At 45.6% G+C, this 23,382-nt stretch overlaps 1 protein-coding gene and 1 pseudogene across 1 annotated transcript; both read right to left on the reverse strand.

Moving 5' to 3' along the window:
- Nucleotides 1–7,038: 7,038 nt before the first annotated feature.
- LOC133886278 (xylan glycosyltransferase MUCI21-like) lies at nucleotides 7,039–8,175 on the reverse strand (annotated as a pseudogene).
- A 7,039-nt stretch (nucleotides 8,176–15,214) lies between these two features.
- On the reverse strand, nucleotides 15,215–19,541 carry LOC133887411 (probable alkaline/neutral invertase F). The gene is made up of 5 exons (XM_062327352.1): nucleotides 19,365–19,541; nucleotides 18,446–18,849; nucleotides 17,451–17,882; nucleotides 16,374–16,932; nucleotides 15,215–15,756 (listed from the first exon to the last, which is right to left on the reverse strand). The coding sequence occupies exons 2-5, from the start codon at nucleotides 18,806–18,808 to the stop codon at nucleotides 15,461–15,463; spliced, it is 1,650 nt and encodes a 549-aa protein (XP_062183336.1). The 5' UTR covers nucleotides 18,809–18,849; nucleotides 19,365–19,541; the 3' UTR covers nucleotides 15,215–15,460.
- Between the last annotated feature and the right edge of the window lie 3,841 nt (nucleotides 19,542–23,382).

Genomic DNA, 23,382 nt, shown 5'->3' on the forward strand with positions numbered 1-23,382 from the left:
GGCCGGAGGTGAAAAAAAACATGGATTTGGAACCAAACTTTTTTATTTTTATATTTTTAAATTAAAAAATTATAAATATATATATATATGACTGTTTTGAAAAATTACAAATCAATACTCATATTGTAAAAAACATGATCCACCTTAAATAATTACTTGTGCAATAACTAAATCAACTGTGTTTTGAATTTTAAGAGCATTGTAAAGCAACATTTTTATTTAAACCTGTATATTTGCAATTTTTTAAAAAAACATAAAAATAAAAAATCCAATTGGAACCAAACTCAAACTTTCATGAGGAGTAAAAATTTTGAAACCTCTAGAAAAATGTACTAGCACTTTTCCAAAAAAATTGTAGAAATTTCCAAAAACAAAATGCCATGTGTACTGCAATTTTTCAAACTACGAATTAAGAAATTTTTGTGTGCCTTATGTTCGAGTAGAGTAAACCTCAACAACTCAACATAGTTTTACCAATCTCAACAACTTCATATCACATATTTGTAACATCCTAGGGACCAACATAAGTTCAAAGTGCTACTAAAAACAACATACAGAACCGTATGCTATCCGAGAAAGGCTACGATACACACTTATGTTGCCTGTGGAGGGGTAAAAGTGAGAAAGAGCATGGTATATGCATACATATGCATTCATATGAATGTCTTTACTTTAATTGCTTTGATGTTGTTCTTATATTGCGCGGAAGTCCTGACGGTAGTAAGCTGCATGTTTTAAAAAGCGTCTTTGTGTCACGGTAGATTGATGTGAAGAACGGTATCCTATTGTAGGATTGCCGCAAGATAAAGAGAAGATAGCAGGTTGTTCCCAGCTTGGTGGCAATTTGTGGTTTTTGTCAGCAGCTTTAGGCTGAGCTTAAACGGCCTGCAGGTCAGTTGTAGTCATTGGAGAGTCTGGAATGGAGTTAAAAGCATTTTCATGGTAATCTGCATGGTTTGTTTATCTCGCTCGCATCGAGGGTGAGATATCTTTTGGGTTGTGATAGATAAACTTGCTAAGTCACTGCTTCTCTTGTCGTGAGGATGACTAGTTTGACATGGGTCGTGGTTCCCTTATGCCAGGAAGTAGTGAGATTGCATGGTGTGCCGAAATCAATTGTCTCGGATTGAGACTCTAAGTTTGTGTCCTGCTTTTGGCAGAGCCTGTAGAGAGCTTTGCGCATGAAGCTTACTCTTAGTTCATCTTTTCATCCTCAAACGGACGGTCAGAAGTGTGTGCCTATGTTCTGTCTTGGAAGGGCGGTTGGGAGGATCATCTAGCTTTGGTTGAGTTTGCCTATAACAACAGCTTTTAGACAATTATTAAGATGGCTCCTTTTGAGACTTTGTATAGCCGGAAGTATGTTTCTCCTCTTTGGTAGGATGATATGGGTGAAAGGCCTTTGCTTGGCTCGGACTTTGTTGAGCATACTATAGAGAAGGTGCGGGAGATTCGCTAAAACCTGCTGGTTGCTCAGAGCCGACAGAAGAGCTATGCGAATGTTAGGTGTCGTGATCTGGAGTTTGATGTTGGGGATCACGTGCTTCTCAGAGTGTCACTAACCAAGGGCATTGTTCACTTTGATACCACAAGGAATCTCAGCTCATGATTCATTGGCCTGTTTCTTGTGGTGGCACATGTTGGCAGTTTGGCTTATCATCTGGAGTTGCCAGACTCGATGAGAGGAGTGCATAATGTGTTCCATGTCTCTATGCTACGAAAGTATCTTCACGACCTTAAACATAAGATCAATATAGAGTTCATCACTATGGAGCAGGATTTAACCATGGAGTGTCATCTGGTGTGCATCTTGGACTCATTTCAATGAGTCATGAAGAGGAGCATCAAGTTTGTGAATGTCCTTTGGTCGAATTAGTCTGAGCGTGATGCAACCTTGGAACTTTAGGATCAAGTGCGAAAGAGGTACCCCGAGCTCTTCGAAGCTAGTGAGTGCTAGTTGTTGTTTATCGTCATATCTATGCTTTATTGTCCGCTACCCCCTTACGCGTAGTGTGCATCGCTCGGAACGTTATTCACCCAACCCCCTCGTGTTGTTTGGCCACGAGCGGGATGAGGGCACAACTGTAGGGATCTCTAGGTGCGACTGGAGCGATATCACGACGCCCTAGTGATTTCTTTGTGAGGTCCTTGGTCCGAGGCGGCAGAGGATTTTGCGCTCGACGCGAAGAAGGCATACGACCTTCGAGGTGGCGGAGGATCTTACGCTCGACGTGATGGAGGCATACAGCCTTTGATGTAGCAGAGGATCTTACGCTCGATGCGACGAAGGCATACGGCCTTCTAGATGGTGGAGGAACTTACGCTCGATGCGATGGAGGCATAAGGCCTTCCAGGTGGCAGAGGAACTTACGCTCGACACGACAGAGGCATACGGCCTTCGAGGTGGCGGAGGAAGTGCCACTATGATGGGCTTTTGCCATCATCGTGGGCTTTCGCCAAGGTGCAGGGCCGTCGAGGCAGTGTGTCACGCGATCGAGACCTATGGCTTACAAGGTGCAGAGCAAGTGCCACTGTTACGAGCTTTTGCCATTATTGTGGGCTTTTGCTGATGCACGAGACCGTCAAGACAGTGCGTCACGCGACCGAGGCCTATGGCCTACGAGGTGCAAAGCAAGTGACATTGTGATGGGCTTTTGCTATCATTGTGGGCTTTGCCGAGGCGCGGAGCCATCGAGATAGTGTGTTACGCGACTGAGGCTGTCACGTCCCAAATTCTATAATCACGTGATTAAGCTTAATCATGCATCATTAGCATCATAATTAATTTCAAGGTAAATTATTTTGGCGAACTAGAGCACTTCGTTTGAAATCAATTGGATGAGAGAAAGAAATTCGGGAGAGAAAAGAATTAAATTCGCAGTTAAAATGGACCTCTTTCTCTCTAACATGTGGGATCCACCTGTCCTCACACCTCCTCCTCTCCAAAGGGGCAGCCCACCTGCCCTCTCTGTCCTCCTCACTCTCCCTCACGTCCCCACCCGAGCTCCCTCTCCCTCTCACTCCCCTCTCTAGCACTCTCTCCCTTTCTCCCTCAAATCCGCGCTCTATAAGCCGAATTAAGGTGAGCATATGGTACCATTGCGATCAAGAGCTCATAAGCTATCCATTCCTCCAATTCATTTTCGTTTTTCCGAAGGATTCGAGCCGATTTTGTTATCTTTTGGTGTTCTTGGTTGAAGCTCAAGGAACACCGGAGTTCTTCGATTTTCCACCGTTTCCTCCTTCTCCCGGCGGTCCCCAACCTCGGCAAAGCACCTTGGGTAAGTTCTCTAGGCTTCCCATGACTTGGATACGCATTTGGTTAGTCAAAATCCGAATTTGGAGCTAGGTGGTGAAGTTTGGGTATTTTTGATGTTTTAGATCTAATTTGAGGATTTGGATGAATTTGAGTTAGAAATTGAGTTTCTAGGTTGGGTAGTGAGTTTTAGGATCCTTGAATTAGCTCTAAGATGTTTCCTTTTGGTATGGAGAAGTTCGTAAATCATTTTGGTCAAGTTTCCCCCTCTCAAATGGGCTATTCTGGAGCCACCCGGAGAATTCGGGTTAACCCAGAGGGTCCAAGCGACTCTCAGCCGAAAAATAACAGAGAACCCGTCTCGGAGGGTCATCCAAAGACTCCGGTACCCGGAGTATCCGAGTTGACTGTTCATCAGCTTTTTTTTCTTTTGTGCTGATAACTTGTAAAATTCATAGTAAATTCTCTGTAACTCTAAAAATTATAAAAACCAATTTTGTTGGTTTCATAATAACTACTCTATCTATTAAAAATATTCCCATCCATTAAATGTTGAATTAAATTTCTGACATTAATTAATTAGGTTAAAGCTTCATTAATTCACCGATAATTTTTCACAAGTCCAAAGTGGGTGAATCCAATTTTGCTATCTTTCTTATGACTTGTTCTAGATAGTAAAAATATTTTTATGCATTGTAAATCATATTTTTATGACATTTCATCTTGTGCATATTGTGGCATGCATTGTTGCACTTTATTCATACTCATGGCATTGCACGCGTTATTCTTTTTAGAGAACGTCGAGTCGATGATCCAGGAGAGTGAGGGAAACTTTGGCCAGCCACCTGAATAGCAAGGCAAGCATCTAACATATTGCACCCTGTCAGTTGAATTGAATAAAGTCTAAATATTGATAAATTATGTTTATGTATAGGTTTCCATATATAGGGAGTCGATGTCGGAAACAAATGGGTAGAACCGACATCAATTGCATTCTTCTACCTTGATGACTTGTTCATCCACATTCCTTGTAGCTTTGAGATGATGTTATGTCTAGGTACAAGTTCGACTTATATGCTTAGCCATGCTTAGGTCTTTCGATAGAAGTCGAACGACAGCGTTTTTCATTGTTCGCGAGCATAGGATTTACTTTTGTCGCACAAATACATGGTTGAGGTTGTTATGGTTGGTTGAGTGGTGAGTATGAGACGAGATGTAGGAGGTGTTAGGGGTGTCATCTGCCCTCAAGGAAAGTCCGGGGGCAGTTCGGGAAGGGAACCCGGACACTATAGGCCGCTTGCATCGTTTAAGGTCGTTCGTCGGTACAGTTAGCTTTAGCACTTATCTTACTCGCCACATGCCAATCTAATGGTAAGGCGAGCCGAATACCTTCACAGTTGTAGCTTTGTGGGGCCTGAACATCGACGGTGTGAGCGGGTAGGCTTGTAAGTGGTACTAGTTTGCTCCGAGAGTAATTCTAGTACCGCCGCGCCGAGTGATGCATGCCGCACACGATTAGGGCTGGTTAGGAAAGGTTGACACGGGTACCCCCTTGTGTGCACTTTAGTGGGTGGCACAAGCTGTTTGGTCCCCGAGTCGTGTGGGTCCAGGAATATCCCTCTGCAGGGTGTAAAAATAGTTCGAACTGTCGCGCTCTCGGTCATGAGCATGCTATGATTTCATTTGTATTGGTCGTAGAGTTCTCGCTTGTGGATGATGCTTCGGATATGTGGTTTGTGGTTCGGATATGTGGGAGGTGGTCGACATGGCACTTGTTATACAGTAATACTATTGTGGTTACAGTTTTATATGATCAATTGGTAGTTGCAGGGTAATTTCATATATGTTGGTTAACTTAGTTGCTCACACATATGTCTAGGTTACTTAACGCTTTAATTAACTTAACCGCATGTTTATACTCTTGCTAATAGCTCAATGCATAATCCTTAGAGTCGGGATATTATATACCCATATTGTGTAAGTCTTGCAAGTACCTTTGTACTCAGGGTGTTACCCTTAAGTTGATACAGGTACTCCGGCTGCTGAGGAAGGGGCGATGTTCGGCTACTTTGTGCCTGTCGATCAGGGTGACGGACAGGAGTAGTGCATACTACTCCGAAACTCGAGCTTTTGGAGTGGAGCCTAAGGGCATGTGGCTCCACTCTCTTTTGTTGTCTAGTTTATTCTTTCCGCTGTGTAGATCTTTGGATAGTTAGGAGTTGAGGGGGTTTTTTTGTCTCCTCCTAGCTCGCTTTTGTTATAAATTGTTGGAATCAGTTGCATGCTTAATTTTTTAATATAAATGTTTATTACTTGCTCTTTATTAAGCTATGTTGTGATGTACTATGTTGGAGGCATGTGTTCCGATCCTTGGGCACAAAACACGTGCCGGGACTACCGGAACAGGATTCTGGTAATCGTCGAGGTTGGATTATGAATAATGATCCTCCTGATGATTAATTATAATACTGTTTGCACGGTTCCTCACAGAGACCTATGGCCTACGAGGTGTGGAGCAAGTGCCACTATGATGAGGTTTTGCCATCATCGTGGGCTTTTGCAAAGGCGCGGGGCTATCGAGGTAGTGCGCCACGCGATTGAGGCTTATGGCCTACGAGGTGCTGAGCAAGTGCCATTGTGATGGACTTTTTCCATTGTCGTGGGCTTTTGCCGAGGCGCAAAGCCGTTGAGGCAATGCATCACACAACCAAGGCCTATGGCCTACGTGGTGCGGAGCAAGTGCCACTGTGATGGACTTTTGCCATCATCGTGGGCTTTTGCCAAGGCGCGGGGCCGTCAAGGTAGTGCGTCATGTGACCGAGGCCTATGAGGTGCGGAGCAAGTGCCACTGTGATGAGCTTTTGTCATCGTCGTGGGCTTTTGCCGAGGCGCGGAGCTGTCGAGGTAGTGTGTGCATTGTGCAACAGAGAGGTAACACAGCCTAGGCTTAGGCATTTATATATTTCAAGGTCACGTGTGTTTTGCCTGAAAATATATGCCGTAGCTGCAAGATGTTATAGCTTGACTAATTTTGTATACTCTTTTTAGCAATGGCTTGACTAATATGACGCGTGTGCGATATGTGGTTGGGCCTGCACACTTTTTGACCAATGTTTCTAGCAGCCTTTGCTCTTGGTCAAACATGGGTGCTACACCACTTAATTCATGACACTAAGCTCTACCACATGCTAATTCATGTTGTGCTTTCCAAATACAAGCTTTTGCTAGCGTTCATATGAGCGAGCATGAATATGCATATGCACGTGTTTGCTGGTCACCTGGTGCCCTACATGTGCACGCGTTTGCAAGCATGCATGCATATCCGCATAGAAAGAGCACAAGTATTTAACTTAGAAGGCACCATTATGGAGCGAGTAGCAAGCAACGTACCTAGTGGTTGGTCAGAGCTTAGGCGTGTTAAAGTAGGCACGCACGCGACCAGAGGCCTACCAGGCCGGAGACAGAGCTGGCGAGGCCGGAGGAGCTTCGCGCATGCGACCATAGGCCTACCAGGCCAGAGACCGAGTGCGCGCGCGGGGCCGAAGCCAAGGCCAGTGGTGCCGACGCTACCAGGCCGAAGGCGGAGCAAGCGCATGAGGCCAGAGCCGGGACTAGTGGTGTTGAAGGCTTCCTTGACCGAAGGCATGCGCGGGCCTAGACCGGAGCCAGTGGCTGGAGGCTTCAGGCATGCGTGGGGATGGACCGGACTCGACAGGGACACTCCATTGGTCATAGCTGCATACATGGTTAGAAGAAAGAAAACAACAAAGATGTAATAACTTTTAACATTGTTCCTCATGGCCATGCTGCTTTTGGTACAAGTTAGAGGACAGCTGGGTTGCTTTTGGTGGTAGAGGTGATTGGGCAACGTCGGCAGGGTTAGTGAGCAAGGTCTTGCTTTTTGGTGGTAGAGGTGATTGGACAATGCCGGCAGGTTTGGTGAGCACGGGGTCGCCAGTTGGGTACTCGCCGGACAGCGAGCACTCCTCGGGGAGGATCTTGTACCCGACGCACCACAGGTCAAGCTGCGTCGCTGGCTCGTCGTAGCAGGCACTAGCGGCCCAGTCCGTGCCGAGGGGAACCACCTGGATGAACACCTTGCCAAGGCGTATGAAGAGGAAGTGTGTCATGGCCGCGCCATGCACGCCCACCATGGCGTCGCTAGAGTTGAGCTCCCTGTATATCCTGCACAGCTCGTTGGTGCAGTCAGGGTGGATTATGTGCGTGTTGAAGCCCACATCCGTGGCCAGCATAGCCACATCCGCCTCGTTCTCGATCATGTGGGAGTTGGTCCACAACCCGATCTCTAGCCTCGACGTGTCCTGATAAGAGGCGTGCCTTAAGGGCGCGAGCTACGCGGCATTCTAGGCACTCGAGGAATGGGACGTGGCTACGGTAGGCGTCATTGAGGAGCCTGCGGAAGTCACCGATGTTCTTACCCTCGGGCGTCTTCACAGGGTCCACGGTCAACTCATTATGGATGCGAAGGATGGAGATTACCACAGGGAAGTAGTGGACGCGGCGGTCAGCGCTGAAGTCGATTGGCAGGAATGCCAATAGTTGGGACACATCGTCGTTGTACTTGGTGATCCACCAGTTGCAGTATTCAAGGATCACAAACACCACGCAACACCGGAGGTGTTGCACTATGACGAACAACGGCAGGGCGCCATCGTTGAACTCGTGGTATACGTTGCTCGTGTACTCACCTGTGGAGAATAGCATAGCCGGCACGTCGTGCCATGCATCGTTCCCCTCCCACTTGCGCGTGTACGGTCGTATCTTCTCCTCCACCGCCTTTCAGTTGCCGAACGCGAGCTGGAATGACACGCTCGCCGAGCACATGTGCAAGTCCCCCTTCGTGAACAAATGTCCACACACTCCGATGTGTGGTCGCAGCAGAGGCTATTGTTGCCCATGGTGGGCAGCAGAGCGCGGAGGGGGTCTCTGTCCTATGGAGCTCGGCCTTCGGCGAGGTGGACTGGAGCGCAACCTTCAGCACAGAAGGGCGGGGCCTCCGGCAAGGTGGGTGGAGCGAAGCCTCTAGCACGGAGGGTGGCTGGAGTGCTGCCTTCGGCATAGAACACGGAGGGGGGCCTCCGGCGAGGAGGTGGCCTGGAGCGCGAAGGGGACTCCGCCCTGCGGAGCTCGGCCTCCGCGAGGTGGGCCGGAGCGAAGCCTCCAGCACGGAGGGTGGTCGGAGCACTGCCTTCAACACAGAGAGCGGAGGGGGGCTTCGACGAGGAGGTGGACCGGAGCACAGAGGGGACTCCGACCTGCGAAGCTTAGCCCCCGGCGAGACGGGCCAGAGCGAAGCCTCCGGCACAAAGGGTGGCCGGAGCGCTGCCTTCAGCGCAGAACCCGGAGGGGGGCCTCCGGCGAGGAGGTGGCACGAAGGGTGGCCAGAGCGCTGCCTTTGGCGCAGAGCGCAGAAGGGGGCCTCTGGCGAGGAGGTATCTCGGAGCGTGGAGGGGACTCTGTCGTACGAAGCTCGACCCCCGGCAAGGTGGGCCGTCCAATGAGCGAAGACGCCCGCACCGTTCTTGACGTGAGGAGACTACCTGGTGCCTACGCTGGAGCTAGTGACGCTAGGCAGCCAGACTCCATTCAGGGGTACGCTACCTTGCCAAGGAGCCCCCTCGCATCCGATGTGGACACCCAGTTCTTGGATTTTCACTGGCCTGCATGCATGGTGAGCTGACAAGAGAAAGACAATAAGAGCTCATAGTTGTAGGTTGGTCACAACCTACTAAAGTAAAAATTATTTACTGATGCTCAGCTCAGGGCTTAGAAGCCAAAAACCTCAGACATTCAGGTAGAGTTTTCGACGCCTACACATACGACTTGGACTACTCATCAGTACTAATAACCACTATAGTCCAATAATAAATGCGAATATCATGGGCGCACACCACGCCATCAGCTAGCTGTAGGACAAGCACTGCAGCCACGCCACTCTACCATAGCAGCCATAAATGACTATACGGAGTTCCCATATGGCTCCATCCATAGTCAAAAAGCTACTGGTATCGCACGACATAGTACTCAGCTATTAAGGTACAACAAGGTGGGCCCAAGAAACACGGGCACGCTGGGTTGCCATACTCTCATGCGCCAGCCTCTGATAAGGAGATAAGCTTGTCACTGGACAGGATAGGTGGGCACCACAAACATCAAGAGGTACTCTCTAGTACCATCCACATGCACCCTCTGATATGTACCATAGACCATAAAGGCTCTGTACGTGGACAATAGTAAATACACTACTATCTCCTACACCACGAGAGTAACTACCCCAAAGACATGGTTTGACCACACGAGGACTTTTAGTCAAGTATTGCAGCGCCATGCCCTACTGTGGATAGGGAGGTGACATGCTGCCCTACCACGATGTGCATAAAGCTGTGTAGCCGAAGGCACGTAGCTGCCACTAAATTGCAATAAAAATAGGAGTAGATATTTATTCGCAGGGGTAGTACACTTATATGCATCTTTGTGAACCTTCGTGGTTCGGGGTTGGCCCTGGCTCGAACGCGAACCTCGCGAGCGCCACACGGGCCATGCAGTGGCATTCTAGGCATGGAACCGAAGCCCGTGTGCGTAGGCATGCAGCTTGATGAGGCTTCGATGAAGATATTGATCAGAAAGGTAGTGGCAATCTGAATGCTGGTGGATCCGAACGCGCCGAACAACACGAATGGTGGTCATGGCGGGGCCATGTGGGCTACGATGGCCCGGCGCTGGCCACTCGCCACGTGGCTCAGCCGATCGGCCTGCCTGTGCGTGAGGCAGCGAACCAGCGACCTCCCCCTCATGGAGTCGCGCAACAGCAGGCAACAACGAGGGCACGTGCGAGCGAGGCATGGCAATGCCCCCCGGGCAACGATGTGGCAGATAGCAAGTCAGTACACATAGAGCCATCTCCTCTCACGGCGTGCTCTAGCCTTCCTTCCTCACGCGGCTTCTCATGTTGCGTCCCCATGGATGACGCCATTTGTTGGGGCACGAAGATGTGTCTCAAACAGAAAACGACGAGAGCCTCTTCCAATGAGGAGGTTCAAGCTTGGAGATGAACCGAGAGCACAAAAGGAGAGGAAGAAGCCGTAAGAAGGTTGTGTCCTGAGAAGGAAAAGTTGGAGTCCTGCTCCCCTGCCCTTTGAGGGCTTATATTATAGAGATAAGGGGCAAGGGGAATTATCACCCTACCTCTAAGATATTATGTTACAATCATGTGCATATGATGGTATTCTAGGCCTTTCACCTCTTTACATGTGACGTGGCACTAGGATATTACGATCGCTATAGTAATACCACAGTACATCGTCTAAATATCTCAGACTGAGGCGTTTCCCCAACAATGAGGTAAAGGAAGTAAGATATATTTTTTTCTTACAGTTGTTCATATTCCTCGTATGCGTGGCATGACATATATATCTATGTTGGAAGTTATGTTTTTTAATTATGCATGAGTTTGATGCCTTAATATTTAGTTTTCTGAAGTTTAATTGAATATTGAATTAGGAAGTGAATGAAGTGAGATACGTCGTTTTGCAGTTGTTCTTTATCATAATATGCAGTTCTTAAAGTATTATACATATCTTGAAAATTATGTTGTTAGCTATGTATGAAGCACGTCATATCATCTCATGCGTTGGAAGTTATATCACTGTCTTATGGTCGCAACTGTACTGGTACATTACCGTATGTTATCCGAGAAGAAGTACGGTGCATATCCTTACGTTGCTCGTGGAGAGGTAAGAGTGAGGAAGAGCATGACATATGCATACATATACATTCATATTAATGTCTTTACTTTAATTGCCTCGATGTCGTTCTTATATTGCACAAAAGTGTTTAATACTGTTTTGGTGATAATGATATGGTGAATCATAGCTAGCGGACGATATTATGATGTTGTTGTTGTTTTGTCAGGCTTAATCATGTTTCCAGATGTTGATAACATGTTCAGTTTCTAATTTTATCTATTAAAGATGATTGCTTAATCAATTATAGCTAAATAGTTTATTAAAATAATTCATTTGCTGAGATTTTTGAATCTCACCCTTAGTATCTTTTCAGATTCAACGGTAAACCCTAGCTGAAATTCCAAAAATTATAGGCAATTAACTAGCCAAAATTTCTTATCCGATGCCCATCCGACGGCCGAAATTTTTTTAGGACAATTGCAAAGAAACCACTACTCATGTATTATTGTAAGTTTGTTATTAAAAAATTACAAAAATACCATTAAAAAATAAAAAATCAAGAAAGCATTCGCAAATGCCCCAAATTTTTTCGATTCTTCACCCATGCCCCCGTCGGCTCGTCGGTCGTCAGGCTTAGGGTCCAGGTGGTGACGGTGAATGCAAAGCGAGCGCGTGAGCATGTGCTCTCGCCTGGGCGGCCGGACACATCAGCAGCGGGGCTCTACGCTGACGAACCTCACCGTGCTGGCGCCGACGTTGGCCAAGTTCCGGGAATGTTGCATGCGAGGCCGGCACGTACCGGAGCGTGAGGGTCGCCTCGTCCGCCGCCATGTCGCAGAAGGAGGAAACAGCTCGTGTAATCGACAAAGCACAGGAACCGGTCGCCGACGGGGACGGCCGCGTCGGTTTCCCACCACAGCAGCAGCTCGTCGCCTTCGCTGTCGTCGGAGCTGCTGCCGCCGTGGACGATGGGCACCCGCTTGAGCTCCCACTCGCTGAGGCCGCGAAGCACGCAGAGGTCGGCATCGACCCGGGGCGGGTCGTGCCGGCGCGGTGGTAGCTCGAGCTGGGCCACTAGGAGCTCGTCCTCGCCGCGGCGCAGGAGGCCGGTGTCCTCCTTCAACATGATGTGCGCGCTGGGAATAGGATCCCAGCTGCTGGCCTCCTCGCGGCGGGCAAAGTAGCAGGCGGGGAACAGCGACAGCGACGGCGGCCTGGCGGCGCCTGCCTCGTACAGAAAATAGTCGAAGGAAACAGTACTATCAGCGTGCCGGCGATGGGGGACCCTCATCTCGAAGAGGACGCTGTCGCCGTGGACCGCGATGATATGGTGATCCTGCGACTTCGAGTACCCGTCGTCGCCGGGCCCGCAGCCGGCCCAGTCGTAGTAGAAGCTGGAGCTCGCCGGCGTCTCCGCAAGGCCGAAGGAGACGCGGAAGAGGCGGCCGGAGGAGGTATGGGAGGCCGCCAAGGTCCTCCTGACGTCTGCGACGGCGGAGTCCCTGCAATAGCTGGAGCGGTTCAGCATCCGTTTTGTAAAATTTATTATAGTCCGAGGAAAACTACACGGAGAAACGTTGATAAAAAGTGAAAATATTGCAGTACTGAAACGAAGTTTATAAGGAGATGAACAAATATTGATGAAACGGATGGAGTATTCTTTTGCATTTCTTGACAGTTTTTTTTTTTTTTTGAGAGAGAGAATGCCGCGCTTTATTGATCATAAAACTCCATTACAGAGTGACTCCTGGATATAATCCGGGGTTACAATACGCGGGATAGCAACACCAAAGTTTTCACATGAACGAGCTATAAAACCTTCCTCCGGGTGAGAGCAACAGCGCGGCGGAGAGCCAACGCCTCAGCAAGTTCCGGCATGGCAACCTCTTCAATGCGCTCATGGCAAACCAACAAGCAAACACCGTTGTGGTTCCTGATCGCCACGCCCACTCCCATCCGACGAGTCTGTTGGAATAATGCAGAATCAACATTGATAGCTACAATGTCTACCGGCGGCGGAACCCAACGAGAAACTGATTCGGAGGGATATGATCACGCCTGCAAGCATTCAGTCTTAAAACAATGCGGCACTATCGTCGCAAATAGAAAAAGCAACTCCGGTTGCCGTCCCCGCACGTAGCCACCGGACACCACGGCAGACAGCACGCCGCCGGCACACCGGAACAAAGTCCCAGCACAGGGGAAACGGGTTCCAACCAGCCCTTGCACCAAGAGCTGGGGAACAGAAGCCGCGGCAGCCGGCTCACCTCCGGCAACCCGGACCAAAATCCTAACCCACTTCATCCACAGAGAACACGGGGAGCACTCGAGTGAGGCCCGACGAACTTGACACCGCCGCCGATTCGCCGGAGATGAAGAGGGGGAACAAAAGCTCGATGGGATCCAGATCTACACCACCGAAAGAACCCTAGGCTACCTAGACTAACCTAATAACCTACAAAACTACACTACCAAGACCAGAGGCCGGGCCACCCTCCTCCTCCGATGCCCGCAGGGCTGTCGGAGGCGAGAGGGCCAGCCAAAACGATCCCAGAGAGGAGACGCTGCTTTTCCGCTCGATGCTACTGTAGTGGGAGAGAAGAGATGGAGGTCTGTTTACCCTGCATTTCTTGACAGTTGAGTGCTACAATTATTAGAGGTGCCATCGGTACAAAATAAGCATGTGCATACGGTGGAGTGTGATGCTATACGTATAACCCATTTGTTAGCTAAAAATAATATACGTACATCATATTTGTACAACTATTCTACAGTCAGGAGATCAAATGGATAACTAAAACACAGGTCTTGGATCCTGCTATTTCTGATCAGCACTCTTGGCGTCTCTCTAAGAGTGGCAGCTATAGCAGCAAATCAGCCTATGAGACCTTCTTCATTGGTACTATCAGGTTTGCTCCTTGGAAGCGAATCTGGAAGAGTTGGGCTCCCCTGAAATGCAAATTCTTCATTTGGCTTGCTCTCAACGATAGATGCTGGACGGCCGACCGTCTTGCAAAACGTGGCTTGCCTCATCCCGCTGTGTGCCCTCTTTGCGACCAGGTCGGGGAGACTGTTCAATATGTTCTGGTGTCCTGTGTCTTCTCCAGGCAAGTTTGGGCAGTCTTTCTTCATAAGCTGGGGCTGGTTTCCTTGTCTCCTCAACCGTCTGATACTCATTTCTCTAGCTGGTGGTGTAAGTCCATAAAAGGCTTGCCTAAAGATCCTAAGAAGGGTTTAAATAGCCTGATAATTCTGGTGGCCTGGGAACTTTGGAAGCACAGAAATTTCTGTGTTTTTGAGGGCGGCTCCCCAAGTATCCAGCTGGTTCTCCAAAATGTGAAAGAGGAATGTGGACTATGGTGTTCGGCTAGTGCTCGATGCCTCTCCAAGTTGGTCTCCTCTGGTTTTCAGTGTTGAGTCCTGGGGACAGTACCTTGTTGTTCGTATTTAGGTGGGCGTGTGTGCTGTGGGCTGGGGTTTATGGCTGGGTCTCTTAACCTTTTCAGTGTAGCCCATTAGCTGTCGTTGGGGTTTTTTTGGTTTTTTTGGTCTCTTGACCATTCCCTTGTAGCCCGTTGTTTCTCCTTCTTAATGAAATGACACGTAGCTCTCCTGCGTCGTTTGAAAAAAAAAAACACATGGTTGTAACGGAGTTGTACAGATACGTCATACGTGAAGTATTTCACCAGTGAGAATTAGGAACTGCGATTTGTTATTCCAAAATCAAGGTTTTTACTTACAGAAGCCTTGGTACTGTTTGGAAACAAAACGAAAAGAGTGAGAAAATGGCGGGTAACTTCAATGATTTATGCCATACACTTCTATCCTAACTGGCAGAGCTCAAGTGAACTTTTGTAGTCTGAACAGATCATTTCTAGTGCAATTGTTGTTCAGAACACCAAACCAAACATTCAGGCATATTACTTAACTTTTTTATAGTCATTGAGATGTACCAAACTTAAGGACCGTAAGAAAGCTATTACAACATATGCATATAAAGTCACATCTCAACATGATGTATCACAATTCATGCAGTTCTTTTAAGAAAAAATAGTTCATATACTTATACAGCATTTTGGTTACTATCCATTCTTTTACCATATCTTTGAGCCTAGGCAGCGTATGTGGTCGACATTCGTTACATTTGGTTGAGGTACAACCTTCCATATTGGCCACGCCACAGGTTGCGTGCCACCAGAATTATCAGAGTTAACATTAATGCAGAAAAGAAACATATGCATACCATGAGAACTGAGAAGAGTGATTTGTTATTCCAAAATCAAGGAACTTACAAAAGCCTCAGTATTGTTTTTGAAACAGAACCAAAAAGAGTGGCAAAATCTTGTGTAACTCCTATGATCATTAATGGTATACACTTCTGTCCTAACTGACAGAGTATAACTACAATCAACGCTGAGTATTTGTAGTCTGAACAAATCACAAATCATTTGTAAAACCTTCGACAATGGATTTTCTTCAGAAACAACTACCCACACATTCAGGCATTCCATGATGCCGACCGCCGCATTGTCGGTTTTACAGGCCGGTCCTCCTCCATGGAGATCATCATGAGCGTTGATGGGTCCTCCAGCATCATCCGGGCGACGAGGTAACCGGCAATGGACCAGGTCTGGAACTTCCTCGCCTGCTTACCTATGAATCTTCCCAGCTTGCCATCATAGTACTCGGGCCAGCCGTCCTTGAGCAGCCTTGTCTCTGTGAGCTCAATGGCACGTTTTGCCATCTGTGGTCGCCCAGTCTTGATGCAGGCTGCTGTCAGCAACCACAGAAGAACTGCATATAAAAAAAGTAAGAATGTGAAATCCACAGGACGCAGTTCTCAGTTTGGTTGTGGCTGCAGCTAGCTACAGCACAAACATTAAATCAACATTTGTATAGAACCACATCTCAACTTAAGGCATCAGGAAGCAGTTAAACACTTTCCCCACTCTGCCCATTTAGAAGAAAGTGTAACTCAGAATTACTCAGACACCCTTGTTCTAAGAAAATTACAAGTGTCTTTTCTAGAAGTAACATGACAAGTACAAGGATCTTACTGAAGAAGACATGGTTATCAAAGATTGTTAGACCAAAGAAATTTTCAGATGGAGTGCATACACAAAACCATTATGTTCAGTTTCAGAATGAACTTTAGTTTAAACGTTTTTATAATGTTATGATGAATTGTAAAATACATTCTAGAAAAATAATTTCACTCCAGAATTGAACAGGAATACAAATCAAGTAGCATATGTCGGGATCTAGGACGTTTGTCTAATCACTAATGCAACACATGGTGTAGAAATGACTGGTCAATGTGTAGAAATGACTGGTCTTTTTTCAAGAATGTTACACACTAAAGGTTGCTAACCCAAATCATCAAAAACACACATTGCAAAGGAAAACAATACCTGGCCATGATCCTCCATTGTGGTAACTCCACCGGGTGTTCTTGGGGTCGCAGCCAGTAACAATTCTCCATTCGTGATTCTCGATAGCAGGATAGCATATCTTCAGAGGCATCTCACCTACTAGCTCGTCCCACCGCTCCTCAATCAGATCCATTATAGCCACTGATTGTTCTGGTGTAGCTAGAGATGATACAATGGCAATGCAATTGCCAAGAGCAAACCACCGGAAGTCCATCATGGCAGGGCTGACATTGCCAAGAAAGTAGCCTCCTCGGCATGGCATGAAATCAAACACCCAATCAGGGATTGAATCCGGTATGACATTAAACTTGTTAACAGCAGTGTGGGAATACTCTTCTGTTTTGTATCTGTATATGTTATTCAGCTGGTGAAAATCTAGCCAGAAGTAATTCCTCATGTGGTAGGTTAGTGCATGTAGCCGTTGCCCTATCTTCTCTATGAACTCCTTCCCTTCGCCATCTGGCTTAAGCATTTGGAGAGCACATCTTAATGCCATATAGAATAGGGCTTGGATCTCAATGGGATAACCATATATACCCTGAAAATAGTAGTAATTAATTCTGTAAGTACAATTATGTGGTGATTCGTCATCTCCAATTAAAATGTAATTCAAAAGTAGAACAATCAACAAGAAAACTTGTAGGTTGTACTATAGATTGCCCTTTTTGCCACTACTATCTGTTTCTACTTCTGCAGAAATATGCATTTTCTTGCCCTATTGTACTGATAAGGGTACATACAAGATTGTCTTAAAATTCAATTGTATGTTGTACAAGAATGCACCATCTGTAAAACTACCATACAAACTTGAAAATTAGAAAAAGAGGATTCCTCATATTTGAGCATTATGATGGATATGCATTACCACCCGATCAGGGCGTGTTTACTGTCTAATGCTATCCCTCTCAAAGTTTGTATTTTGAGGAAACAGGGTGTGATCCTTGGTTATAGAAGAACATGCAGAACCTCCCAATCCTGTTGCCACCTCAACTGAAATGGACTGATTCTAAGGATATGCATCTAAATATGAATCAGATCAATGTGAAATGCTCCTACCATTCGACGATCTATCATTGAGCAACCATCTGTGCAGAGCAGCGTTGGAAAAGTATCAAATCCCTCAGATAAGCAGAGATTCAGTATCAACCTCATGCACTTCTGGCACTCAGGTGATTCTGACAAACTAACATCTCCGGTATACTTTGTATATGCCCGAAGGAGAATAATCCACCAAAATCCAGAGTCCACTGGTGCCACCCTGCCAATTGCACTCTCACCAAAATCAGCGACTAAAGTTTCAGTGTTCCTGTTTCGATTACGGTCCACCTTGAAACTTGCAGGCATTGCTCCTGCTCCAAGCTTGAACCGATCTACCATTTTCTCTGAGCTCTGAAGGTGAAGGGTTTTTAAGAGAAAATTCTTCACTATATCAGTCTCGTTGTTCATTAGAAAAGCCAATGCACTCGGAACAAAATCCCTCACAAAAACCTACAATTATCAAGGGAAAATCAACAGTAGCACAACATCAGATATTAAATAAATATTTAAGGAGAAACGATCAGGAATTAAAAATACAAGAGAATCCCAGCTAGAAAGCAATCAAAGATCCCAAAGCCGTGCTGCTCATGTCCCATGATAACAGATTACAAGATGCCATCTTATCAATTAATCTCAGAAAATACAGAACAGAAGTTAAAATATTGCTGCAAGTGCTAGTAAAGACAACAAGATCATGTCAGTGACAAAATGGAATAAGAATTATATGAAAAACGATGTGCAACCTACATAACCTATTCAGTACATATTATGACATAAGTGATACATAATAGCATGAAAAGAGCACAGCATTATGAAGCTAAAAGAAAATCTAGTGGGTTTCATCAACTGATCAAAGTAAAGGTAGTATGCCGAGCATTATATAGAGACCGAAAGAGGGAAATCATTAGGTAACCAGACATATTTTGGGCTACTGACTTCTAAAATGTCTAAATAACAGTAATCAGAATGCTAAAAAATTAAGGTTCTTATGCTTACAGAAACTGGACTTTTACCTGATCATAATTGAGCACCTCCTCAGAGGCATGATCTACGGCAGCAATCGTGCCAACCGGTTGGCCGCGAAAGTACACTATCGATTTCCTGAGTGCCTCCCACGCCTCGTTCACAAGGGGGTGCGGACCACCAAAATGTGTCCCCATCGAGAACGGTGACTCGAAGCCAGAGGGGAATGCAGGCGACTGCATTACACTATCAAAGCCATCGTTCTGCCGGTGGGAGAGCTCGCTCCACGACTGCTCGTCGAACGACCTCTTCCGCTCCAACGTGAATCTCGGCTTGTCGATAATCAAACGCGAGAGATCCAGATTGATCTCTGCCTCCGAGGCCAGGGAGACGTGCGACGACACTCTCTTCATGCTACCAGTTTCTGATCAAATTGTCCTGGCAAGATCCGATCCTACAAGGGAAGCCTTTATCAGTTCAGAGTTCATGCTAGTACCAATTTCTAATCAGATCGTTCAGGTAAGAATATCCTACAGGAGAAAACCTGTAAGCACTTCGTTTGCCAAAAAGAAACAGCGAACAATTCACAAGCCAGAGGGAAGCCTTTATCAGTTCAGAGTTCATGCATTGTTGAAAATGATTTCATTGCGCTACAGGAAGTATAGTTTGCCAAAAAGAAACAGCGACCAATTCACAAACTGGACTGACATTGACATGATCACAATCTTGTTTCTTGTTATACGACACTAGCAGGAGCGGGCTTAGCGTGGGGCATTGGGTTTCAACTGAACGCCCCAGCAAAATTTGGAAAACAAGCTGATACCACCACTCCCACCGCGCAGCAGACGAATCCGCAAGAAACAGGATGGATCGGAGCATCCATCCGAGAACGCAAGATTTGGAATTGCGGGTTCGCGGCAAATTAAAACAAGACGACAGGTCCGTCCAAGAAAGCCAGGGCGTCCGTACCGACGAAAGAAGAGCCGAATGGATCTCCACTCCACGGCAGCAGCGTCCGGGGGGGCGTGAGGATGGAGATGACGACGACGCCGCCTGCTGGAGAAGGAAGAGCGGATGGCTGGATCTGGATCGAGGTGGCGCGCAGGGAGGTGGGGTGGACAGCCTCCAAAAATTGGGGAAGAAATAGTGGTGTTAGACTTGCTCAACAGCTGGGCTCCGGGCCGGGCCTTAAAAAGACCCGTTTGAAAAAAAAATATCCTAGAATTTATCCTATCCAAATGAAATATTACCTTTTTTTATTTGTCACCAATAATTTACTGTAGCGATTTCTGATCTTACTTTTTTTTTAAAGTTTATAGATAATTAAAACTTTTATATCATTAAGATTCGTCATAAATTGTACTTCATTAGCATTATATACTTTTAAGTATTCATAAATTATTTGTAAAAAAACACACGATCAAAATTACTACAGTACATTATTAGTCATAAGTAAGTGAAAATTGAGGTAGTATATGTATAAAAGATTCCCAAAACTTACAATATGATTTTTAGAAGTTTTAAGCAAGTTTCTAAAGAGAAGTGTGTGCACTTTTTTTCAAGTAAAGAGGACGTTTTTATTAGTTACTCGAAGTTGGATTACAATTGTGAGCAACTAATTGATTGACTCATGTCGACGATCGATCATGCCATGCTGCACTATGTCATGAACGTTTCGCTTGCTGAGCAAGCTCGTGAGCTACGAAATTATGATCCCTCTTTACATGCTTCACAAAAACTTAGGAAGCCGGCTTGTCGCTTTCCATGCCTCGTGAATGATGAAGAAAAATGGCTGCCTCCAGTTCTTGCCTGGTGATAGATATTGAATCACTGAAGTACAATCAAACTTTAGAATTACGTGAGAAGGAGTCCATTCACCTGCTAACAACCATGTCGATGAGAGGATTGCCATTTGCCAAAGTATCTAATGATCAGTCACTGAGACGAGAAGAATGCTAACAACCATGGTGAGCAGATTTTCATATCGCTAATATTCCTGTTATATTTTTGAGTTATTTGTGGATTGTTCTTCTACTAGTACGTTTCTTTCTGGTCGATCTATTTACTAGCAGACTTTTCCTTGTACCGGGACAACCATTGATTTGTTGAGAATCGAAAAAGATTAGGCACGATGATAAGAATGACAAAAGGGTTTGAGAAAACTACATATCACCCTGAACTTTAATCTGATCTTCAAATTTCATCTTAAACTACAAAATCAGATATATTTTATTCTAAACTTTATAATATCACTTAAATTTCACCATAAACTATGAAAACAAATATATTTCACCTAAACTTTATAATACCACTCAAATTTCACTATAAACTATGAATTCAAATATATTTTACCCTGAACTTTACAATACTACTCAAATAACACTCTACCCGGTTTTAGAGGGTCGTTTTGCCTATGTGACAAGTATGCATCGGCAGTTAAGCCATACGGACTGACATGTCACTTAATCTTGTTTTTATTCTTCTTTTTTTCAAGTGATTTTACCATGTATTGACTCGGTCATATTGCTTCATCATCATTCGACGTCTAGCTGAGCTAACACGAGTTGTCGCTAGGATCTATGCTACATGTCACTTAATCTTGTTTTTATTCTTCTTTTTTTTCCAAGTGATTTTGCCATGTATTAACTCGGTTATGTTGGTCCATCATCATTCGATGTCTAGCTGAGCTAACACGGGCTGCCATCAGGGTATGTACTATATATCACTTAAAATTATTTTTATTCTTCTTTTTTTCAAGTGGTTTTGCCATGTATTGACTCGGTCATGTTGCTTCATCATCATTCGACGTCTAGCTGAGCTAACACGGGCTGCTGTTAGGGTTTGTGCTACATATCACTTAATCTTGTTTTTATTCTTCTTTTTTCAAGTGATTTTGCCATGTATTGACTCGGTCATGTTGCTTTATCATCATTCAACGTCCAGCTAAGCTAAAATGGGCTACCACCAGAGTCTGTGCTACCACGTCTCTATGAGGTGGACGATAAACTGGATCAAATCAGCTATGTCAATATGCCCTTTGGTAAAAACATTCATACATACCTACCATATAGGCAAAATTACCATCCAAAACCGGCTAGGGTGTTATTTGAGTGGTATTGTAAAGTTAAAAGTGAAATATATCTGGATTTATAGTTCTGGTGAAATTTAAGTAATATTGTAAAGTTTAAGATTAAATATATCTGGTTTCATAGATTAAGATGAAATTTGAATATCAGGCTAAATCTCAAGAGTTGATCTGTAGTTTTCCCAAAGGGTTTCAAATTTCCTTTAATTTGGAATCTTTTTAGGAGGAAATTTCCTCGAAACTGATCAAGCTGAACCACCAAAATCTTTTTAGGCGGACGATGATAAGAGGAAATTTCCTTTAATTTGGAATCTTTTTAGGCGGACGGAGGGTGGCTGCTACGGCGGCCTACGAGTTTGACCAACAAAATCGGACGTGGCAAGGCAGCTGGAGTCGGTGCAGGCTGCTATGACTATGACCAGGAACAATTTTCAAACTGGAAAGAGAATATGATTGCATTGGCCACGATTTCTTTTTTGGGTAAAGAGAGAGTTTTATTGCTTAAGGAACAACACCATTATAATCGTTCAGCAGTAGATCTCGAATGCAAAACGGTGCTTGTGCACGCAAGACGGCACAACGCACTGCTCTAATACTATCTTTGTTTTTTTTCTACTTGTTATTTAAAATATTGGTTTGATTATAAATGCACGTCTTTCACCATTGTTTTTTCTAAGTATCTATTATCTAAAGTTATCAAAAATATAATTATTTGAAAATATTTTCTATTACAGATCTATTAATATTATTTTAATGTGATAAATCTTAATCTTAAGTATTTGTTTCCAACTGTTAATCCCACGATTCGATGGTTCTACGGCAGGCTTTTCTTTCTTTATTTATTTTTTTCTGTCCTGGCATAAGAACAACCTCCTTTTCCTTGACGCTGGGAGTAGCGTTCTGTCAGAGCATGCACATTGATTCCATATGTGGTGTCGCCTTTTGCAATTACAGTAGTATGCAAGTTCTAGTTTCTTCAGTCACACAGAATCCAGCACGTTAAGCAGCCAATCTAGTCCTGTGTTTACAAACACCTCTCCCGGTAATGGCCGCATTTCTCTCGATCACAGCTTCGCCAAGTGCACGAGCTTTCGTGCATCTGATTACTGCATGCATGGAAGCCATCTTCCTCTTCCATCCAACAAACTGTACATACAATAATAGATACTACTACAGAATAGATTATAAATAATGACACATTAGTACCAAAATATATTATTGCCGGTCTTAACCTCTCACATCCGAATAGTGATCGAGCCGCTAAGAACTGGCACTAAAAACTGACTATAAGTGTCGATTCTTAACACGAGCTAGCACTGATAGTTGACTATCAATGCTGGTTCTAGTCAAAACCAGCACCAAAGGTAAGTTCGGACCTAAATTTTCCTTTGAATCGTGTTTTGGCTTGCCCTCGCGTCCATTCGGCTCTAACCCTCTATCTCCACCTTATCTCTTCCCCACGTGTCCATTCGGCTCTGGCCCTCTCTCTCCACCTTATCTCTTCCTCCCTCTTCCTCACCCGATGGAGTTTGTCGCTGGGAAGGGGTGGCCCGTAGCTAATGGCCACTGGTTTCCTCCCTAGTCATAGCCGGTGAGTGCGCGCGGAGGTGACCGGGGTTGGCTGGGCCCGTCACATGACCGCGCTGAGGATCTCGCTGCTCCCTGCCATCGCGGGGGAGGCCACTTGCTTCCTAGGAGGTACGTCGTTCGATCAGGCCCAGCAGGCATCACATGAGATGGGGGTTCGGGAGCCCGAGGGCGATCGACCGTTCTTGGCGCATGTAGCTCCCTTGGATGACATGAAGGATGCTGATACCGCAAAGTGAGTCCCTTGGGTTGTATGAATGTTTGTGTTTCGCCTCCGTTGTGGTGACTCCTTGAATGATGCGTCCTTCTAGTTTT

The sequence above is a fragment of the Phragmites australis genome, chromosome 12 (assembly GCF_958298935.1).
Source record: "Phragmites australis chromosome 12, lpPhrAust1.1, whole genome shotgun sequence".
Lineage (NCBI taxonomy): Eukaryota > Viridiplantae > Streptophyta > Magnoliopsida > Poales > Poaceae > Phragmites > Phragmites australis.